Source organism: Bos mutus, chromosome 20 (genome assembly GCF_027580195.1).
Source record: "Bos mutus isolate GX-2022 chromosome 20, NWIPB_WYAK_1.1, whole genome shotgun sequence".
NCBI classification, from domain to species: Eukaryota; Metazoa; Chordata; class Mammalia; order Artiodactyla; family Bovidae; genus Bos; species Bos mutus.
Window position 1 is genome coordinate 257,134 of NC_091636.1, and position 19,032 is coordinate 276,165.

The 19,032-nt window shown below is 49.5% G+C and overlaps 1 protein-coding gene across 1 annotated transcript in view; it reads right to left on the minus strand.

Annotated features, from left to right (window-relative positions):
* SLIT3 (slit guidance ligand 3) overlaps positions 1-19,032 on the minus strand; it is a 717,795-nt gene that overhangs the window by 74,849 nt on the left and 623,914 nt on the right. The window contains exons 19-20 of the mRNA XM_070357383.1: positions 16,946-17,109; positions 15,658-15,790 (exon numbers count right to left, since the gene is read on the minus strand). Of these exons, the coding sequence (XP_070213484.1) occupies positions 15,658-15,790; positions 16,946-17,109 (297 nt within the window). The remainder of the gene's footprint in view (positions 1-15,657; positions 15,791-16,945; positions 17,110-19,032) is intronic.

Here is a 19,032-nt window from a genome sequence, read left to right on the forward strand (position 1 = left end):
AACTGGTGGCTGCCAGAGGGGAGGAAGCTAGATGAAGTAAGCGAAGGGGCTTAGGGGACATGCATTTCTGACTATAAACAAAAAGTCACGGGAAGGAGATGCACAGCATAAAGAACATAGTCAATAATATTGTATATGAGGATGGACGGTAAGTGGCCTTACTGGGGTGATCATTTCATAATGTATAAAAATACCGAATCACTGTGGTATACACCTGAAACTAATACAGTATGTTAATTATCACTCAATTAAAAAAAAAAAATCCAAGCCTGGGACTTCCCCGATGGTTCAGTGGTTAGTACTCCACATTCCCTTTGGGGAAGAATGGATACGTGGACATGTGTGACTGAGTCCCTTTGCTGTTCACCTGAAGCTATCACAGCATTGTTAATCGGCTCTACCCTAAAGCAAAATAAAAAGTTTATATAAAAAGAAACTCCAGACTCAGATCAAGCAGAGGGCTCAGGTTCGATCCCTGGTCGGGGATCTAGATCCCACATGCCACAGTGAAGATACTGTGTGCTGCAATGAAGACCCAGCGCGGCCAAGAAACAAAACGTAAAACCACCCTCCACCCCAGACAGGAGCCCCGAGGTGGCTACAGAGAGACGCCTGAGAGTCCAGTCAATCTGAAAGGAAATCAGTCCTGAATAGTCTTTGGAAGGACTGATGCTGAAGCTGAAACTCCAATACTTTGGCCACCTGATGCAAAGAGCTGACTCATCTGAAAGGACCCTGATGCTGGCAAAGATTGAGGGCAGGAGGAGAAGGGGACGACAGAGGATGAGATGGTCGGATGGCATCACCGACTCGATGGACATGGGTTTGGGTGGACTCTGGGAGCTGGTGATGGACAGGGAGGCCTGGCATGCTGCAGTCCATGAGGTTGCAAAGAGTCGGACATGACTGAGCGACTGAACTGACTGACTGAAGACAGTTAAAATCCAAAGTGCAAGGAGACACCATGATTGCAGACAGGTGCAGGGGCTGGTATTTGGGGAAACTTCCCGAATGCCTCTTCCCCAGCATCACCTGCAAGGCATTTACAGTCTGTGGACACTGACCCTGCCCCTCATCAGGTGATGGCAGCGGAGAGGCAGGCAGGTGAGATGAGGCTTCCAGCTTTCTCTGCGGGGCAGGGCGGCTGTGGGGTGGTGGGATCCCGGGGTCTGCTCACGCTGAAGGAGGGGAGACAGGCTGCACTGGGCCACCCCCGCTCCCCTGCAGGAAGTGTTTTGTGGATAGTGTGGCACAGAGGGAAGCTGGGAGGCAGGAGCTGGGCAAGTGAGCAAGGCTGCTGCAGGCGCTGGGCCAGAGGCCGTCTCTGCGGGAGGGAGACCAATGAGCCCTCAGGGAGGGCGAGGCTGGGGGGAGTCTGGCCTCGCCTGGCAGTGATCTCCCACCCTCTTCTTCAGCTCATTCTCTCACTCTCTTCAGTTGTTTTGCTATAATTACTTAGCAAACTCGAGGCATCTAAGATGAAACCCAGACTAAGATACCCAAATACTCCAAGCCTCCTTGCTGGGGTCTTTACAGTAGGCCCTGGGGCTGGCACATTGGAGGGTGGGCCTATGGCTTGGGTTTGCTGTGTGGCTCCCGGAAAATTACTTAACCTGTGTTATCTTGTCACAGGTAACACAGTGACAAGACTAACAAAACCGAAACAAACCTCACCAGCATTTGCTGAGATGTGCACCACAGTGCTTTGGGATAGAGACTCTGGTCTATTATCTCATTTGTCCTCTGAAGCTGGGGGTGTGAATGTGTGTCTTGCTGGGTACTTTTGTCCATTTTGTTGGTGAGAACACGAAGGCTCAGAGAGGTGAGCAGGAGGTGCAGAAACCAGGATCTGCTGGACTCTGGAGCCTGAGAAGTTGCACTACGTACTTGACCTCTCCACTCTGTCCTCTTATTTTCAGTTTTGGCCACCTCAGCCCAACAGGCTATGTTCGGCCTGATAACACTGGTCAGCTCGGTCAGCGGCCCTGGTGGCGTCCGTACGCTGCATGAAGCGGGGTTTTGCCAATTTTGTTTCCCGCTATATCCCATAGCGTAGTGTTCAGCTCATGGTACAGCCTCCAATATTTGTTGAATGAATGAATGTAGAGGAAAGGCTGTTGATAGGACCATAGTCAAGGAATGCCCTGAGCCCAGCCCATTTCGGTGGGTAGGGCAGGCCACGCTCCATAAACACGTGCATCTGCCAAACAGCTGAATAAACACATGAACGACCACTGGGATCTGGGGGTGCCAACAGTACCCTCACCTGTCAGAGAGAGGTTCAGGACCCTGCAGGATGGGCAACATGACAGATGATGCTGGGCCCTGGAGCCCACCACGCCTGGCCCCTGGGTTCCAGCCTGGCTCTGGGCAGGACTGTGTTGATTGTTTCAGCCTCTCTCCCTGCAAAATGTCCTCTGTCTCCCATAGCTTGTTGGAGAAGAGCTACCCAACTTAGCCCAAATCCTGCAAAGCCTTCTATGGTCTGTCCTGTGTCAGTCAGGATTCTCCAGAGAAAGTGACCAATAGGGAATATGACCATATTATATGCACACATACACATACGTGGAGGGAGAGGGGGATGAGAGAAGTTATTTTAAGGAAGGTCAGGCAAGCAGACTTAAAGCAGGATTTTTATGCTATAATCTTGAGGCAGAATTCCCTCCTTTCCAGAAAACCTCAGTTTTCCTTTCTTAAGGCCTTCAGCTGATTTTGTGAGGCCCACCTCCACATTAGAAAAATAAGAATGGCATTAAAACATGTATAATATCATATAAGAAACAAATTGCCAGTCCAGGTTCGATGCAGGATACAGGAAGCTTGGGCCTGGTGCACTGGGATGACCCAGAGGGATGGTACGGGGAGGGAGGTGGGAGGGGGGTTCAGGATGGGGAACACGTGTACACCCGTGGTGGATGCATGTTGATGTATGGAAAAACCAATACAATATTGTAAAGTAAAAATAATAATAATAATAATAATAATAAAATTTAAAAAAAGAAAAATAACCTCCTTTACGTACAAAGTACACTGATTGTAGATGTTGATTGTATCTACAAACTGTCTTCATAGCACCATCTAGCTCATGTTTGCTCAAACAACTAGGCAGCGCAGCCTGGCCAAATTAACACATGAAATTCACCCCTGTAGCCCCTGCCTGCCTCTCTGGTTCACCTTACAGCAAACTCTTTGACCTCTGGTTTGACCTCTGCTGACCTCAGCCCTCCTGGAACACCCCCTGCTCTGTCTGGTGGGGCAGTCAGGTCTTCGCACCTGCTGGTCCCTCTTCTCCCCCCGTCTGGTGAATTCACACTGCCGCTAAGACCGCGGCTCAAGCACTGCTTCCCTGACACCACCCAGCACCCCCACGCTGACTGGCATTGTCCTTTGGTTGACTGTGAAGATGGGGGCAGAACGCTGTCTCTTTCGCTCACTGCAGTGTCCCGCATGCTGGCAGACAACAGTAGATGCTCAGGAAACCTCGTCTATGTGATGAAGACCCCAGAACTCCCAAGGCGTCACTGCAGTTGGCACTGTGGAGCTGAGTGGGAGCTGTGAGGGAGCTGTTTTAAGTACAGAATATCCCTGGTGATCTGGCACTGAGGCTCAGAAGATGCAGAATCAAAAGGTTTCCCTTAAGAAATGCAGATGCGGTTGTGTGGGAAAGCACTCTTTGTAGCAAGCCCTTCATGAACACTCTGAACTCCAAAGTTGCCTGTAGCCTGCAGCCTGGGCCCCAGAGGGACCCTTTAGAAGACTGCACTCTTGCCCTGCCAGCCTTAGAACTACCAGAGCATTTCCAGCGGGTCAACCTCTGCATTGATCTGCATTTAAATGCTCTGTTTCAGCCCCAGCACTAGCGAAAGCACACATCTGCCGCGCATGAAAATCCGCACGGAGCTCTGTCAAATGGATGGTTCCCCATCTCTACTCTGAGCTTTGTGGTGCTGATAAGGGCTCCTCGGAGAACTCTCGGACCTACCGAATCACGGTGGAGGATGAGGAAGGCGGCCACCTTCCAGGAACCCCAACTCTAGACCAGGAGTCCATAGGGGCCCTCTGAGTGAGCACAGGCAACTCAGGAGTCAGGAAGCTGAGGCTCATATCTTGGCTCCACTAGCTAATAGCTGTGTGACCTTGGACAATTTACTTACCCTCTGTGAGTTTGTGTCGCCTCATCTGTAAAATGGGGTTGATAACTATTTCACCTTGAAATGACTATGATGATTAGATGAGAGTTTTTGTGGAAAGCCTTGGAGCAGTGCCTGGCTCCAATACCTTTGAATTGTTCAGTACATTTTGAACATATAGAGAAGAAGATAGAAGTGTTAGCTGCTCAGTTGTGTCCAACTCTTTGCAACCCCATAGACTGTAACCTGCCAGGTTCCTTTGTCCATGGAATTCTTCAGGCTAGAATACTGAGTGGGTAGCCATTTCCTCCTCCAGGAAATCCTCCTGACCCAGGGATTGAACCCAGGTCTCCCGCACTGCAAGCAGATTCTCTACCATCTGATTACATATGTATATACCTCACCTCTCCGAGCTTGCATTTCACCTGTTTCCACATGCAGATACATTCATACACACATACATACACACGTCTGTCTCCCCGTCCGACAATACATTTGATTACTGAAAGATAGATAATGATCCTCTGGCTGCCTATTCTCCAGAGTCTGCTTCCAGAGTAATATTTCTAAAATGAGAATCATATCATGTCACTTTCCTGTTTAAAAATTGCTCCTTGGCTCTCGCGTTTCTCCTGGGATAAAGAGGCAGCCCTCCACACAGTCTACAAGCATGCACACGGCCCTGCTCAAGTTTCCAGGACGCACCAACCCCTGAACCACTCTGTCTGCGGCATCTCTTGGTCTTCTCAGTTTCTTGCTTTTAAGATCTTTCCTCCTTGGGGGTCTTCATGGAACACTTTCTTCCCACTGCTTCCTGTCCTTTGCTTTCCTGGGAAACGCTACCCCCATACCTGAAAGCCTGATTCACTGGGGAGCTTCGGCACTGTTTCTCTGCCCGCTGCTAAGTTTCTGACATCAGGGGTCTTATCCGTCGTGGAAGCTGCTGTGTTCCCAGCTTCCGCAGTGGGATCTGGCATGAGAAACTCCACGACCACGTGACTGAGCAAAGGGGGCTTGCTCAGGCCTCCCTCAGTCCCCCCCTCAGATGGCCGTGCCTGCCTGCCGGCTGAGAAGCATCTTCTCCTGCAGTCATCTGCTGAGGTCTCCTCCGGGCCAGGGTCTGTGCCAGGACTCCTGCGTGCCGCTGTGCCCACAGCCAGTCTGCTCTCCAAAGATGCGGTCAGCTCCCTCCAGCTGGCTGTAGGCAATTTCTGCCCCTCTTGCTGGGCCAAATAAAGGCAAGGACACAGTCAGAGTTGAGCAGCTGCTTTAGAAAGTGCTCAGAGGAACCTGCCCAGGACAGGGGGTCACAGAAAGCAGCAGCCTCTTCTTGGGCAGCAGCTGGCGTTGCTAGCGCAGGTCCAGCTGTCAGGACGGACCCAGCTGGAATCACTGACAGGTCCCTACTGCCTCACAGCGGGAGTGCTGTGCCTGCCCTCTCCCTGCTTGAATGCAGGTGGCAGGTCCCCAGGAGACTGTGGCTATCTTCTGCAAATGCCCAATAAGCTGGGCCACTGGGCTGGGCACACAGGGACCTGTGCTTCTGCTACACAGGAGTACAGTGGCTCAAGGATGGGTCTGTGGATCAGACAGACCTGGACCTGTGTTTGTGTTCTGCTGCTTCTTGGCAGCATCATTTCACAAAATTATTCAGGGACTTCCCTAGCGGTCCAATGGCCAAGATGCTGTGCTCCTAATGCAGGGGGCCTGGGTTCCATCCCTGGTTGGGGAACTAGATCCCACGTGCTGCCACTAAGAGTCCTCATGTGGCAATGAAGTTCCTGCGTCCTGCAACTAAGATTCAGCACAGCCAAATTAGAAAAACAGAAAAAGCAAGAAATTATTCAGCCCTGCTGTGTCTCAGTTACCTCATCCGCAAAATGGAAATAAGTCCTACATGCTGCCTTGTCGGACTATGGGGAGGATTAAACGAGATCACATCTGAAAAGATCTGGCACAAGTAAAGCTCTATAAATGACAGCCCTGGTGGATTTTACACAGTCAGGGCATTTTCCCTTGCTTTCCTAATGGTTTCAGTGGGCAAAACTTCCTGGATTCCTCCCTGGTCCAAAGCACATCTGTCCACGCTACTCATCTGTGCTCACCACTTGGCTCCTCCTCCTCCTTTTTTTTTTTTTTTTTTGTTTTGGCCATACCATGCAGCACTTGGGATCTTAGTTCCCTGACCGGGGATTGAAACTGCGCCCCCTGCATTGGAAGGTGGATTCTTAGCCACTGGACCGCCATGCCATGGAAGTCCCTTTTCTCCTGGTTTTGCATGCATATCCATTACCTAATTAGGTTGGAGATGAGGAGAAAGTTTCACCTGAGCTACCTGCTGTACCCCAGACCCCCATCCTCTAACCCCTCGGAGTTGACCAGTGCTGGGCTAGGTCCTTCAATCAATGCATTCTTGTCATCGCCTCCTGCTACATTCACTCCCTAAGAGCTGTGTCTTAGCCCTGTGCCCTCCTGGTTGAGCTCCAGCCCTTTTAAGTCTCCTGTCAGTGTGTGTGTGCGTGTGCGTGTGTGTGCGTGCGTGTGCTTCTGTACTGCTGTCCTGCTTCCCATGATCCCTCAGATCCCATCTCCCTATAGAAATCCTTTCTTTCCACAGTTGAGATGGGGAGGTAGATCATCCCTCCCTTCCTCTCTCTGTGGGATGTCAGTGGTAGGACACCAAGAAAAAAATCAGGTCCTCCTACCAAAATTATTAACAACACTTCCTTGATACTGACCAGGAGTGGACCATGCACGAACTCCCTCTACCAGCACTAGATTCCCATCCTCCTCTCTAGCCCTTAGGAAGATGTAGGCTTGCAAAGTTTGTTTCCAGAACCAAGAAGGCCTGATGTTAGTAACATTCCCGTAAGTGGAAGCAAGCCGATTTTAGGTATAAGTTTTCTCAGACTGGTAAGTCTGAGTCTAAAAAGTTCATGGATGGAGTAACAAAAATTTCTGAAGCCAATGAGTCTCCACCTTTGCAGAGAGTATTTGAGTCAGTGACCTTGGCAGCTCAGATGCCCCACGCTTGTTTCTGCTATGCTTGTTTGTTTTCGGCAGCACCGCGTGGCTTGTGGGATTTTAGTTCTCAAATCAGGGACTGAACCTGGGCTCTGGCAGTGAAAGCACCAAGTCCTAACCACTGGCCTGCCGGGAAATTTCCCTGCTCTACTTTTAATAAGACTTCTCAGGAGTGCTTTTAAATCAGGAACTCCATGCTGACTTCTAATGGGTGGCTGTCTGTATTCTTTGCCTGATAGTATGTAACAAGCTGAGTGGTTCTTAAAGTGCAGTCCCTAGACGCCTATGTGGATCCTGCTTCAGGGGTCTATGAGGCTAAAACAACTTCTGCGATAAGATTAAAACATTGTTTTCCTTTTATGTTGTGTGAGTAAAAGTGTTGGCACCTCAGGATGAACTAAGGCAGCAGCACCCAATGATATTAGTAGTCACTAATCTACACCTCCGGAGGTGGTGATGGACAGGGAGGCCTGGCGTGCTGCGATTCATGGGGTCGCAAAGAGTCGGACACGACTGAGCGACTGAACTGAACTGATTCTACACCTCCACGCCATTTGAAGGTCAAAAAACAAGGCCAGTTTCACTTAAGAATGCCCTTTTGGAAGCAGTAAAAAGTTATTAATTGAATTAAACCTCGACTTGCGCACACAACGTCTTAGTGCTCTCTGTGGCCACATGGGAGGTGTGCCTGAGGCCCTTCTGGGCTACAGGAAGGACAGTAGTTTTCTGGGCTACAGGAAGGACATTAGTGGTCTTGAGGAAAAGCACCTGGGAAACTGAGTTACAAGCAGAACTGCTTTTTTATTCTTTCATAAAACACCATTTTAACTTAAACGAATTACTAGCAAACAGATGATTCAGAGTTGGGTATTTAGTAGACAGTTTCTTGACAATGAAGAGAGTGAGCCTGGCACTTCAGGTAGAACAACTGACAAGACTTTGTAGAAGATGAGAAAATCTGAGCTTCCACATGAAAATTAAAAATTTAGAAAGCTTGTAACTGCCACCCAGGACTTAAGAGGGTCCCCTTAATTCAAGACTTTCCTGATGAGGTCAGGGATGACCATTAATGGCTATCACATTTTTTTTTTTATTGTATAATGCCATGTGTCAACATTGAGAAAAATCTGCAAAACTGAGCAAAGCAATATTTTCCAAATGACCAGTGTGTTATAAGAACATGAATCAGGGGGAAAGTCACATTCAAAATGCAAGACAGATCAGTGGATTTTAAAGTAAAAGTATAAAGAGCCCATTGATATGGTTTCAAGTTTCACACTACAACCAGCCTTTAAGAAATGACCACCATGTACTGGGTACATGTAAACCAATGAAGTTAGAACACACCCTCACCCCGTACACAAAAATAAACTCAGAATGGCTTACAGGCTTACATATAAGACAAGACACCGCCAAACTCCTAAAAGAGACCACAGGCAAAACATTCCCTGATATAGATTGTACCAATGTTTTCTCAGGTCTGTCTCCCAAGGCAATAGAAATAAGAACAAAAATAAACAAATGGGATCTAATCAAATTTATAAACTTTTGCACAGCAAAGGAAACCACAAACAAAACGAAAAGACAACCTAAGGACTGGGAGAAAATAATGGGGAGAAGATATTTGCAAATGATGTGAATGACAAGGACTTAATTTCCAAAATATACAAACAGTTCCTATATTTCAATAGCAAAAACGCAAACAACTCAATTGAAATATGGACAGAAGACCTAAATAGACATTTCTCCAAAGAGGATACAAAGATGGCCGAGAGACGCATGTAAAGATGTCCATCACCTCTAATTGTTAGAGAAATGCAAATCAAAACTACAATGAGTTACCACCTCACACGAGTCAGAATGGCCATCAGTAAAAAGTCTGTAAATAATGAATGCTAGAGAGGGTGTGGTGGAGAAGGCGATGGCACCCCACTCCAGTACTCTTGCCTGGAAAATCCCATGGACGGAGGAGCCTGGAAGGCTGCAGTCCAAGCGGTCGCTGAGGTTCGGACACGACTGAAGTAACTTAGCAGCAGCAGCAGCACAGAGGGTGTGGAGAAAAGGGAGCCCTCCTACACTGTTGTGGGAATGTGAATTGGTACAGCCAGTGCTGCTGCTGCTGCCAAGTCGCTTCAGTCGTGTCCGACTCTGTGCAACCCCATGGACGGCCTCCAACCAGGCTCCTCTGTCCCTGGGATTCTCCAGGCAAGAACACTGGAGTGGGTTCTCATTTCCTTCTCCAATGCATGAAAGTGAAAAGTGAAAGTGAAGTTGCTCAGTTGTGTCCGACTCTTAGCGACGCCATGGACTGCAGCCCACCAGGCTCCTCTGTCCATGGGATTTTCCAGGCAAGAGTACTGGAGTGGGGTGCCACTGCCTACTCCGGGTGCAGCCACTATGAACAACAGTATGGAGTTTCCTCAGAAAACTAAAAATAGAATTACCAGCAATCCCACTCCTGGGCATATACCCAGACAAAACTATAATTCAAAAAGATACATGCTTCTGTGTTCATAGCAGGACTATTTACAATAGCCAAGGCATGGAGACAGCCTAAGTGTCCACTGACAGATGAATGGATAATGAAGATGTGGCACATATATCCAATGGATTACTACTCAGTCATTCAAAGGAATGAAACCACGCCACCTGCAGCAGCATGGATGAACCTAGAGATTACCACACTGAGTGAAGTCACAAGAGAGAGACAAACGCCATGTGATGTCACTTATACATGGGATCTAAAATAGTACACGGAAGAACATGTCTATGACACAGAAACAGACGCACAGGCACAGAGAACAGATTCGTGGGTGCCCAGGGGGGCGTGGGGAAGAGAAGGAATATGAGGTTGGCATTAGCAGATGCAGACTAGTATAAATGGACTGGATAAGAACAAGGCCCTACTATGTAGCATAGGAAACTATATTCAATATCTTGTGATAACCATAATGGAAAAGAATATGAAAAAGAATATATATATATGTATATATAACTGAATCACTTTGATGTACAGTAAAACTGAGCGACTTCACTTTCACTTTTCACTTTCATGCATTGGAGAAGGAAATGGCAACCCACTCCAGTGTTCTTGCCTGGAGAATCCCAGGGACGGGGGAGCCTGGTGGACTGCTGTCTATGGGGTCGCACAGAGTCGGACACGACTGAAGCGACTTAGCAGCAACAGAAATTAACACAACACTGTAATCAACTATGCTTCAATGAAATTCAAAAGAAAAAACAAATGACTACTATGCTGTTTTGATATATTATCAGAGAAGAATGTTCACAATTATTTGAGAAAGCTACCAAAATTCTTTTTCTAACTACACATCTGTGTGAAGTCAGATTTTCTTCTTATAGTTCACCCAGAACATATCACAACAGAGTGAATGCTGAAGCAGATATAATAATCCAGTTTCTTCTATGACATTTATAAAACATAATGTCATTCCTCACAATGAAATTTCTTTTAGTTTGTTTTCACAAAAGTATGCTTTTTATAGAAACATGTGATGGTATATTGTCATTTTTAAATGAAATTAAAATAAATATTTTAAAATATAATTTAAACTACAACTACTCAGTTGTAGTTTCCAATATGGTACATATCAATAGATAAAACCCACATAGAAACACTGGTTCTTAGAGTCCCGGAGGCTTCTACAAAATGGAAAGGGGTCTTGATGGCGGTGAAGAATCTGCTTGCCAAGGCAGGAGAGGTGGATTTGATCCCTGGGTTGGGAAGATCCCCTGGAGGAGGAAAAGGCAACCCACTCCAGTATTCTTGCCTGGGAAATCCCATGGACAGAAAAGCAGTGGCCACAGGACTGGAAAAGGTCAGTTTTCATTCTAATCCCAAAGAAAGGCAATGCCAAAGAATGCTCAAACTACTGCACAACTGCACTCATCTCACACGCTAGTAAAGTAATGCTCAAAATTCTCTAAGCCAGGCTTTAGCAATACATGAACCGTGAACTTCCAGATGATCAAGCTGGTTTTAGAAAAGGCAGAGGAACCAGAGATCATATTGCCAACATCTGCTGGATCATTGAAAAAGCAAGAGAGTTCCAGAAAAACATCTATTTCTGCTTTATTGACTATGCCAAAGCCTTTCACTGTGTGGATCACAATAAACTGTGGACAATTCTTCAAGAGATGGGACTACCAGACCACCTGACCTGCCTCTTGAGAAACTTATATGCAGGTCAGGAAGCAACAGTTAGAACTGGACATGGAACAATAGACTGGTTCCAAATAGGGAAAGGAGTATGTCAAGGCTGCAATATTGTCACCCTGCTTATTTAACTTATATGCAGAGTACATCATGAGAAACACTGGGCTGGAAGAAGCACAAGCTGGAATCAAGATTGCAGGAGAAATACCAATAACCTCAGATATGCAGATGACACCACCCTTATGGCAGAAAGTGAAGAGGAACTAAAAAGTCTCTTGATGAAAGTGAAAGAGGAGAGTGAAAAAGTTGGCTTAAAGCTCAACATTCAGAAAACTGAGATCATGGGATCTGGTCCCATCACTTCATGGGAAATAGATGGGGAAACAGTGGAAACAATGTCAGACTTTATTTTTTGGGCTCCAAAATCACTGCAGATGGTGACTGCAGCCATGAAATTAAAAGATGCTTACTCCTTGGAAGGAAAGTTATGACCAACCTAGATAGCATATTCAAAAGCAGAGACATTACTTTGCCAACAAAGGTCCGTCTAGTCAAGGCTATGGTTTTTCCAGTAGTCATGTATGGATGTGAGAGTTGGACTGTGAAGAAAGCTGAGCGCGGAAGAATTGACGCTTTTGAACTGTGGTGTTGGAGAAGACTCTTGAGAGTCCCTTGGACTGCAAGGAGATCCAACCAGTCCACTCTAAAGGAGATCAGTCCTGGGTGTTCTTTGGAAGGAATGATGCTAAAGCTGAAACTCCAGTACTTTGGCACCTCATGTAAAGAGTTGACTCATTGGAAAAGACTCTGATGTTGGGAGGGATTGGGGGCAGGAGGAGAAGGGGACGACAGAGGATGAGATGGCTGGATGGCATCACTGACTTGATGGACCTGAGTCTGGGTGAACTCCGGGAGTTGGTGATGGACAGGGAGGCCTGGCGTGCTGTGATTCATAGGGTCGCAAAGAGTCGGACACGACAGTGACTGATCTGAACTGATGTACAATAGTGTATTAGTTTCAGGTGTACAACACAGTGATTCAACATTATAGCTTCAGTTCAGTTCAGTCACTCAGTCGTGTCTGACTCTTTGCTACCCCATGGACTGCAGCACGCCAGGCCTCCCGGTCCATCACCAACTCCTGGAGTTTACTCAAACTCATGTCCATTGAGTCAGTGATGCCATAGCTTACACTTCATTTAAAGTTATGATAAACTGTCGGCTATATTCCCTGTGCTGTACAGTATATGCTCGTAACTTCCTTATTTTGCACATAGTAGCTTGTGCCTCTGAAGCCCCTTCCCCCACCTGGCCCCTTCCCTGCTTTTCTCTCCCCAGCGGTGACCACCAGTCTGTTCTCTGTATGTGTGAGTCTGCTTCTGTTCTGTTACATACGTATACATTCGTTTTGATTTTTAGATTCTACATACAAGTGAGCTCATACGCTATTGTTTTTCTCTGACTTCCTTCACTAAGCATAACACCCTTCACGTCCATTCACACTGTTGCAAACGGCCTATTTCAACGACAACGTGGGGGCACTGAATGAACAGGTGCGGGTGGGGCAGAGAGGCCTCTGTTTAGCCCGACTCACCCAAGAGGAGAGGACAGAGGAGACCCACAGAGAGCAGGGCCATGGGGTGCCTGCCCTGCTCTCTTGTGCTGGTTGCAGACTCCTACACTGTGACCTTTGGAGAAACACTGTATAACTTGTTTTTTTCTCCTTCTCAGTGAATTAAGCTTAATTTTGTTTTGTAAGTTGGCAGCTCTGCCCAATATAACTAAAGATGCCGAGGGAGCTGAAAAGCCAACCTTGGAAACACTGACTCTGGACTCAGCCAATGTCCCTGACAAGAGCCCTCCGAGCCCCGGTGTTCTGGGCCTGTCAGCTTTCCCTTTCTCTGGAGGTTGTTCCCCTGCCTCCCCTCCCCACTCCTCCCTAGACACTCTCCTTCCCCTCCAGGAGATGGCTGGTGACAGAGGTGAGGTCTGCCCTCATTGGCGAGCTTTGGATCCCACGTCTGGCAGAGAGCAGTGCCGTCATTTCCAAAGCAGGAAATCAGGTCTCCTCCCAAAGCTCTCAAGTTTATAATTACGACCAATTATGTTTGTTATTTCAATCTCTGTTTCATGAGCTTTTGGGGAAAAACATTTGAGGGCCTGTTTTCATGGCATTTTCTTCTCTTTGACATGTGCTACTTGGCACTTAATTGGCTCAGGGAGGAGGCGTAAACCTGGCTCATTTTCTGCAGCCCCCACCCCCCAAGTAGCCCAGCCAGGAAAGCATGGAGCTCTCCCCATTGCTCATGTGCATCTCCAAGGGTGCTTCCCAGGTGGCACAACGGTAAAGAACCGGCTGGCCAATGCAGGAGATGCAAGAGACGCAGATTTGATCCCTGGGTTGGGAAGATACCCTGGAGTCGAAAATGGCAGCCCACTGCAGTATTCTGGCATGGAAAGTCCCGTGGACAGAGGAGCCTGGCGGGCTACGGTCAAAGAGTCGGACACAACTGAGCGACTGAACATGCGCACACACACATCTCCACAGGCACATCCCCTGCCCAAACCCAGGACTGACACAGGCTTTCTGTGACTATCCCAACCTTCCTCCATTGGGCTGGCAGCGCAGGGACAGTCTCACTGAGTCTCAGGACATGCCAGGAGCCACAACACACACAGGAACCGCTCAGCTACTCTAGAGCAGTGCACACTCAGGCTCCACCCCGCGAGGCGCTGGCAGAACCCAGCAGAGAAACATCCCCCCAAGGGCATTTGCTAAGCTCAGCCTCAGGACCGGGTGTGCCTGGGGCCCCGGGCAGGGACAGCCAGCCTGACCTGTGGGTGGTACAGTGGCCCCAGAGGGCCCGCTGGGCTTCCACCAGCCCTCTCCAGCTCTGCCTACCCGCCACGATGGCCTCAGCTCGGGCAGCCCCCCTTCTCTTTATCGGCCCCTTCCCCTTTAGAGTCCAGCTCCAGCCCCTATCCTTACCTCCCATCCCCAGAGCAGCTTTCTCCAATCTTCACATCCAAGTCAAATCTCCCTACTTTTGGATGTCATAAGAATCTGGTTCCTCTTCTTTGTAGCACTTTTCATGGTTGTCACGTCACATGTGTGTCTGAGATGACTGAGCAAATGTCAACCTTCCCCATGAAACCAGGAGCCACGCGGGTAGGGGTCACATCTGTTTCATGCACCATCACCTCCTTGGTGTGAGGAGAGTACCTGACACACGAGGTACCCAGCAAACATGCATGGAGGCAATGACGAAGGGATGGGAGACAGCACGAGGCTGCCGTGTCCATCCCGCAGGGGCTGCCCGCCCGGCCGTGCCCGCGCTGCGACGTGGCCATGCCCGCGAGGCCTTCCTGCCTGTGAGACCCTTTCAGCTTCCCGGGGGGCAGACAGAAGGCTTTTTCCCACAATAGTAAAACCCTTCATGAGGGGAACGGTCTCGCTTTCATTTAACTGGGAGCTTCTGACGAAGGAGCAACCCCCAGAGACTTAGTGTCAGGAGGTGGGGTGTAGAGTAAGAAGGCTCCTGGGTGGAGACTGAGCGGAACTCAGAACTAAGATTTCCTCTGTAAAATGGGTGGTTTTAAGTTAAAATAGGACCATATTCGAAGATGTGCTTGCTAAGCCGTAATGCCTGCTGGGCTGTGTTTTGACCATTACGTGCTATTTCTGGGGTCAGACTGAGAAATTGTGGGGGGTTGTGACCAAAAAGAAGAATGAGCACCGAAGAACTGATGCTTTCAAACTGTGGTGCCAGAGAAGCTCGTGAGAGTCCCTTGGACAGCAAGGAGATCAAACTAGTCAATCCTAAAGGAAATCAACCTTGAATATTCACTGGAAGGACTGATGATGAAGCTAAAGCTCCAATACTTTGGCCATCGTGAAGATGTGAAGAGCTGACTCACTGGAAAAGACCCTGATGCTGGAAAAGATAGAAGGCAGGAGGAGAAGGGGACGATAGACGATGAGATGGTTGGAAGCCATCACCGATTCCGTGGACATGAACTTGGGCAAACTCCGAGGGATGGAGGCCTGGCGTGCTGCAGTCCATACGGCTGAGAAGAGTTGGACACGACTTAGTGACTCAACAACAACTACAGAGTGCAGAGCAGGGGCCTAGGGGTGTCAGAGAACACGAGACAATAGCCCTCCCACTTGTATTCTAGAGGGTCGTCACCGCCAGGCAGAGGTTTGGGCGGGAGAGCTTCCTGTGCCACGTGCAGGATGCCGCCTGACCCTGGCCAAGGCTCCCGCTTTGCGGGGATGCCTTCGGGGAGGGCATCTCCAGGTCGTCGTGGTGGCAGGGTACTCACAGCTCCGTCACGTCCTTGGGGATGCCTTTGGGAAGGGCACGGAGCCCCCGGTTGCTGCAGCGCACCACCGTCTCCACACAGGTGCACTGCTCGGGGCAGCGCGGACCCAGCTGGCAGCTGCTCTCATCGTTGCCTGCGGAGAGCCGGCAGTGAGCGAGGCAGGAGAGGGCCCCGCCTGCCCGGGTGAGCTCAGCCCGCTCCCTGACCCAGCTGCTAATATGACAGGGGAGCCTTCAGCTTTGAGCCAGAACGGGATAAGGAGCTTGCTGGTCTCCTCCATGGCTGAAGGGAAAGGAGAGGCGCCTGGGTTGGGAAATAGGGTTGTCTATCTTCCCCCATGTTTATCATAAAACAAAGATGCTAAAAACTCGATTAACCAGATACTAGAAAGGGAAGCGGTCACTGTTAACCAGTTCAGGAGTAAGCCAAATGGGGACTTCCCTGGCAGGCCCGTGGTTAGGACTCCGTGTTTCTACTGCAGGGGCGTGGGTCAGACCCCTGGTAGGGTGACCAAAGGAGTAAGCCAAGCTGACCGAAGGGGTGGTCCTGGTGGGGTGGGCCTGTGTCCTCCTGTTCTCCACATCTTCCACTACACAATCCCCCTGGGGTGGTGACTGTGTCCCCAGCCCCCGTTATACCTGAACTTCTGTTAATTTACAAACCAGGTTGTCCATCTCTAGTTACCTAAAGTTGACCCAGTAAAAACTGTGCTGGCCTGAATTTATGCAAAGAAACATGTGTCTAATCCTAACGCTCAAAGCCTTGGATCTGCAGGTGTGTACTGCCTAGCCCAGGACAGGAATTTCCCAGAAGCTCATCTGGAAATCTGTTTCTCATGAGCACCTGCTCTGAGCCTCATGAGGATACAGGCAGGAAAATCAAGCCAGGGCTCCCTGTTCAGCTGTGTAGGTGGCGTACTGCTCAAAGGTGCCCCATCACCCAACGGGCACCAAACTCGCTGTGGATACAGCAGATTAGGATATGTGGTTCAAGAGTGTCTTCAGAGATGGCCACAAAGTATCTTGCTTTAACAAAAGCAGTATCTTACAACAGATTTCTAACTGATGGAAGCCTTAAGGTCTTCCTTAAGAGGAACTGTTTTTAATTTGCATGATGGAGCTGTGTGGGCCAGCAAGCAGGCCTGCAGAGTCCTTCGGAGCTCCGGCTGCCCACCGAGGGCAGAGGAGACTCAGGTTTAAGGGGTCCTGACCTGCAGTTACCCCTGCCCGCGCCTCCCGTTTCTCCTCGCTTCCTTGCCTGGCCCGGCCCTGCCCCCAAGCGTCCTCACCGTCACAGGTGAAGTCCTGGATGGCCACGTCCTGGATGGGAATCTCTTTGAGGAAGAAGGGCTTCTGGCACCGGGGGTTCCCGCTGACTATCCGTCTCTTCCTCAGCCACTTCCCGAGCCAGGCCAGGTGGCAGTTGCAGTTGAAGGGGTTGGATAGCAGGTTTCTGGGAGGAGAAAAGGGCCCCCTCTGAGTGCTCAGCATCTCTCCTGGTCCCAGGGGGGTTGGTCCTGGGATCCAGGTCTGCAAGCCTAGAACCTGGCTCTCCAGAAAGGTCTGCTTCCAGTGCAAGGGAATGAGGAAAGAGGAAGAAAGTCTGGAAAAGGAAGCCAGACCCTCTTCTACATCCCAGGGGCGGTCTTTGCAAGGATCTTATGCTAGACCTCTGCTGACAGACAGGACCCCATCCCTGCCATGCCCTCCCTTGTTCAATGGGCTCTACCTGTGTGAGCCGACTCAATTTCTCACACTCAGAGCCTTCACTCAAAGCTGCTCCTCCAGTCTGGAATGAAGTTCTTTACCGTGTGCCTGGCTGGCCCTCAGCTTAAATGACCCCTCCCCAAAGAAGCCCTGGGCTTCCCAGGAGGTGGGAGTGATAAAGAATGCATCTACAACGCAGGAGATGTGGGTTTGATCCCTGGGTTTGGAAGATCCCCAGGTTTGGAAGATCCCCTGAAGGAGAACATGGCAACCCACTCCAGTACTCTTGCCTGGGAAATCCCATGGACAGAGGAGCCTAGTGGGCTACAGTCCATGGGGTCGCACAGAGTCAGACACGACTGAAGCGACTTGGCAGTAGCAACAGCAGCAGCCCTGTTCTGTTCTCGCTTTAGTCGCCCGCAGTTCCTCCACAGCACACGTCGGAGCTGCTAACGCCTCCCTCCTCAGACTCGCTGTGAGGAGGGACCAGGCCTGTCCTCCTGCTCTGAGCCTCGGGAACCAGCAGGGTGTCAGCACGGGCACTGGACACATATCCGTCAGATGCGATGATGGACGGATACGGGAGTTTCCCAGAGGGCTGGAATGGGGCCGAGTGCTTTATAAACCCATTCTCTTATTCAGACTTGTCATAGCAACCCTAGGAAGGATGTGACATGATTCCCACTTCACAAATGAGGGACACAGAGCGTAGGAAGGTTGAAGAACAGGGCCAGAGAGCCCACGAGGGGCTGTGGTTTGACATGGCAGTTGAGGGCTTGGGAGTCCTTCCTGGGGTCGACTCCGGCTCTGAGAGTCAGCAACTGTGAGAAGGCGGCTAAGTTCCTCCTCCTGATGGAGTCTGTTCCCTACATGCTCTGTGGCTCTAGCCCTCTGGGTTTTGGATTCCCAGGGTGGAGGCATCCAGGAGAGGTAAGAAGTGGGCTGAGATAAACCGACCCACCCATACTGCTAGTTCCTTACCCATTGTCCTCCATGCTGATGTCACTCATTCATTCAACTCATCCACTTGTTCAGCAATTATATAAAGGTGGGACTTCCCTGGTGGCTCAGATGGTAAAGCATCTGCCTATGATGCCGGAGACCTGGGTTCAATCCCTGGGTCAGGAAGATCCCCTGGAGAAGGCAATGGCAACCCACTCCTGTACTCTTGCAGGGAAAATTCCATAGACGGAGGAGCCTGGTAGGCCCCAGTTCACGGGGTTGCAAAGAGTTGGACACAACTGAGCGACTTCACTTTCACTTTCTTTCACTGAGTGCCAGGCTCAGATGTACGCAGTGGGGATAGAGCAGTGAACAAAACAGTCATGTATCCCTGTTCTTCTTCCTTCTGGAACTTATATTCCAGCTGATGGGAGGCAGATACTTTCTAATTAAGAATACTGGAGTGGGTAGCCATTACCTTTTCCAAGGGATCTTCCCGATCCAGGGATTGAACCCGTGTCTCCTGCATTGCAGGTAGATTCTTTACCCTCAGAGCCGCCAGGGAAGCCCAACAGCAAAAAGTGTAGTATGTTAGGGAATGGTCAGTGATATGGAAAACAACTAGAAAAGCCGGGCTGGAAGAACTGGGGGAGAGGCAGAGGTGGAATGGGCTGAGGCAACTGACACTGGAGCCAACGAAGGGAGGAGGGGAGGGAGCGGGAGAAGG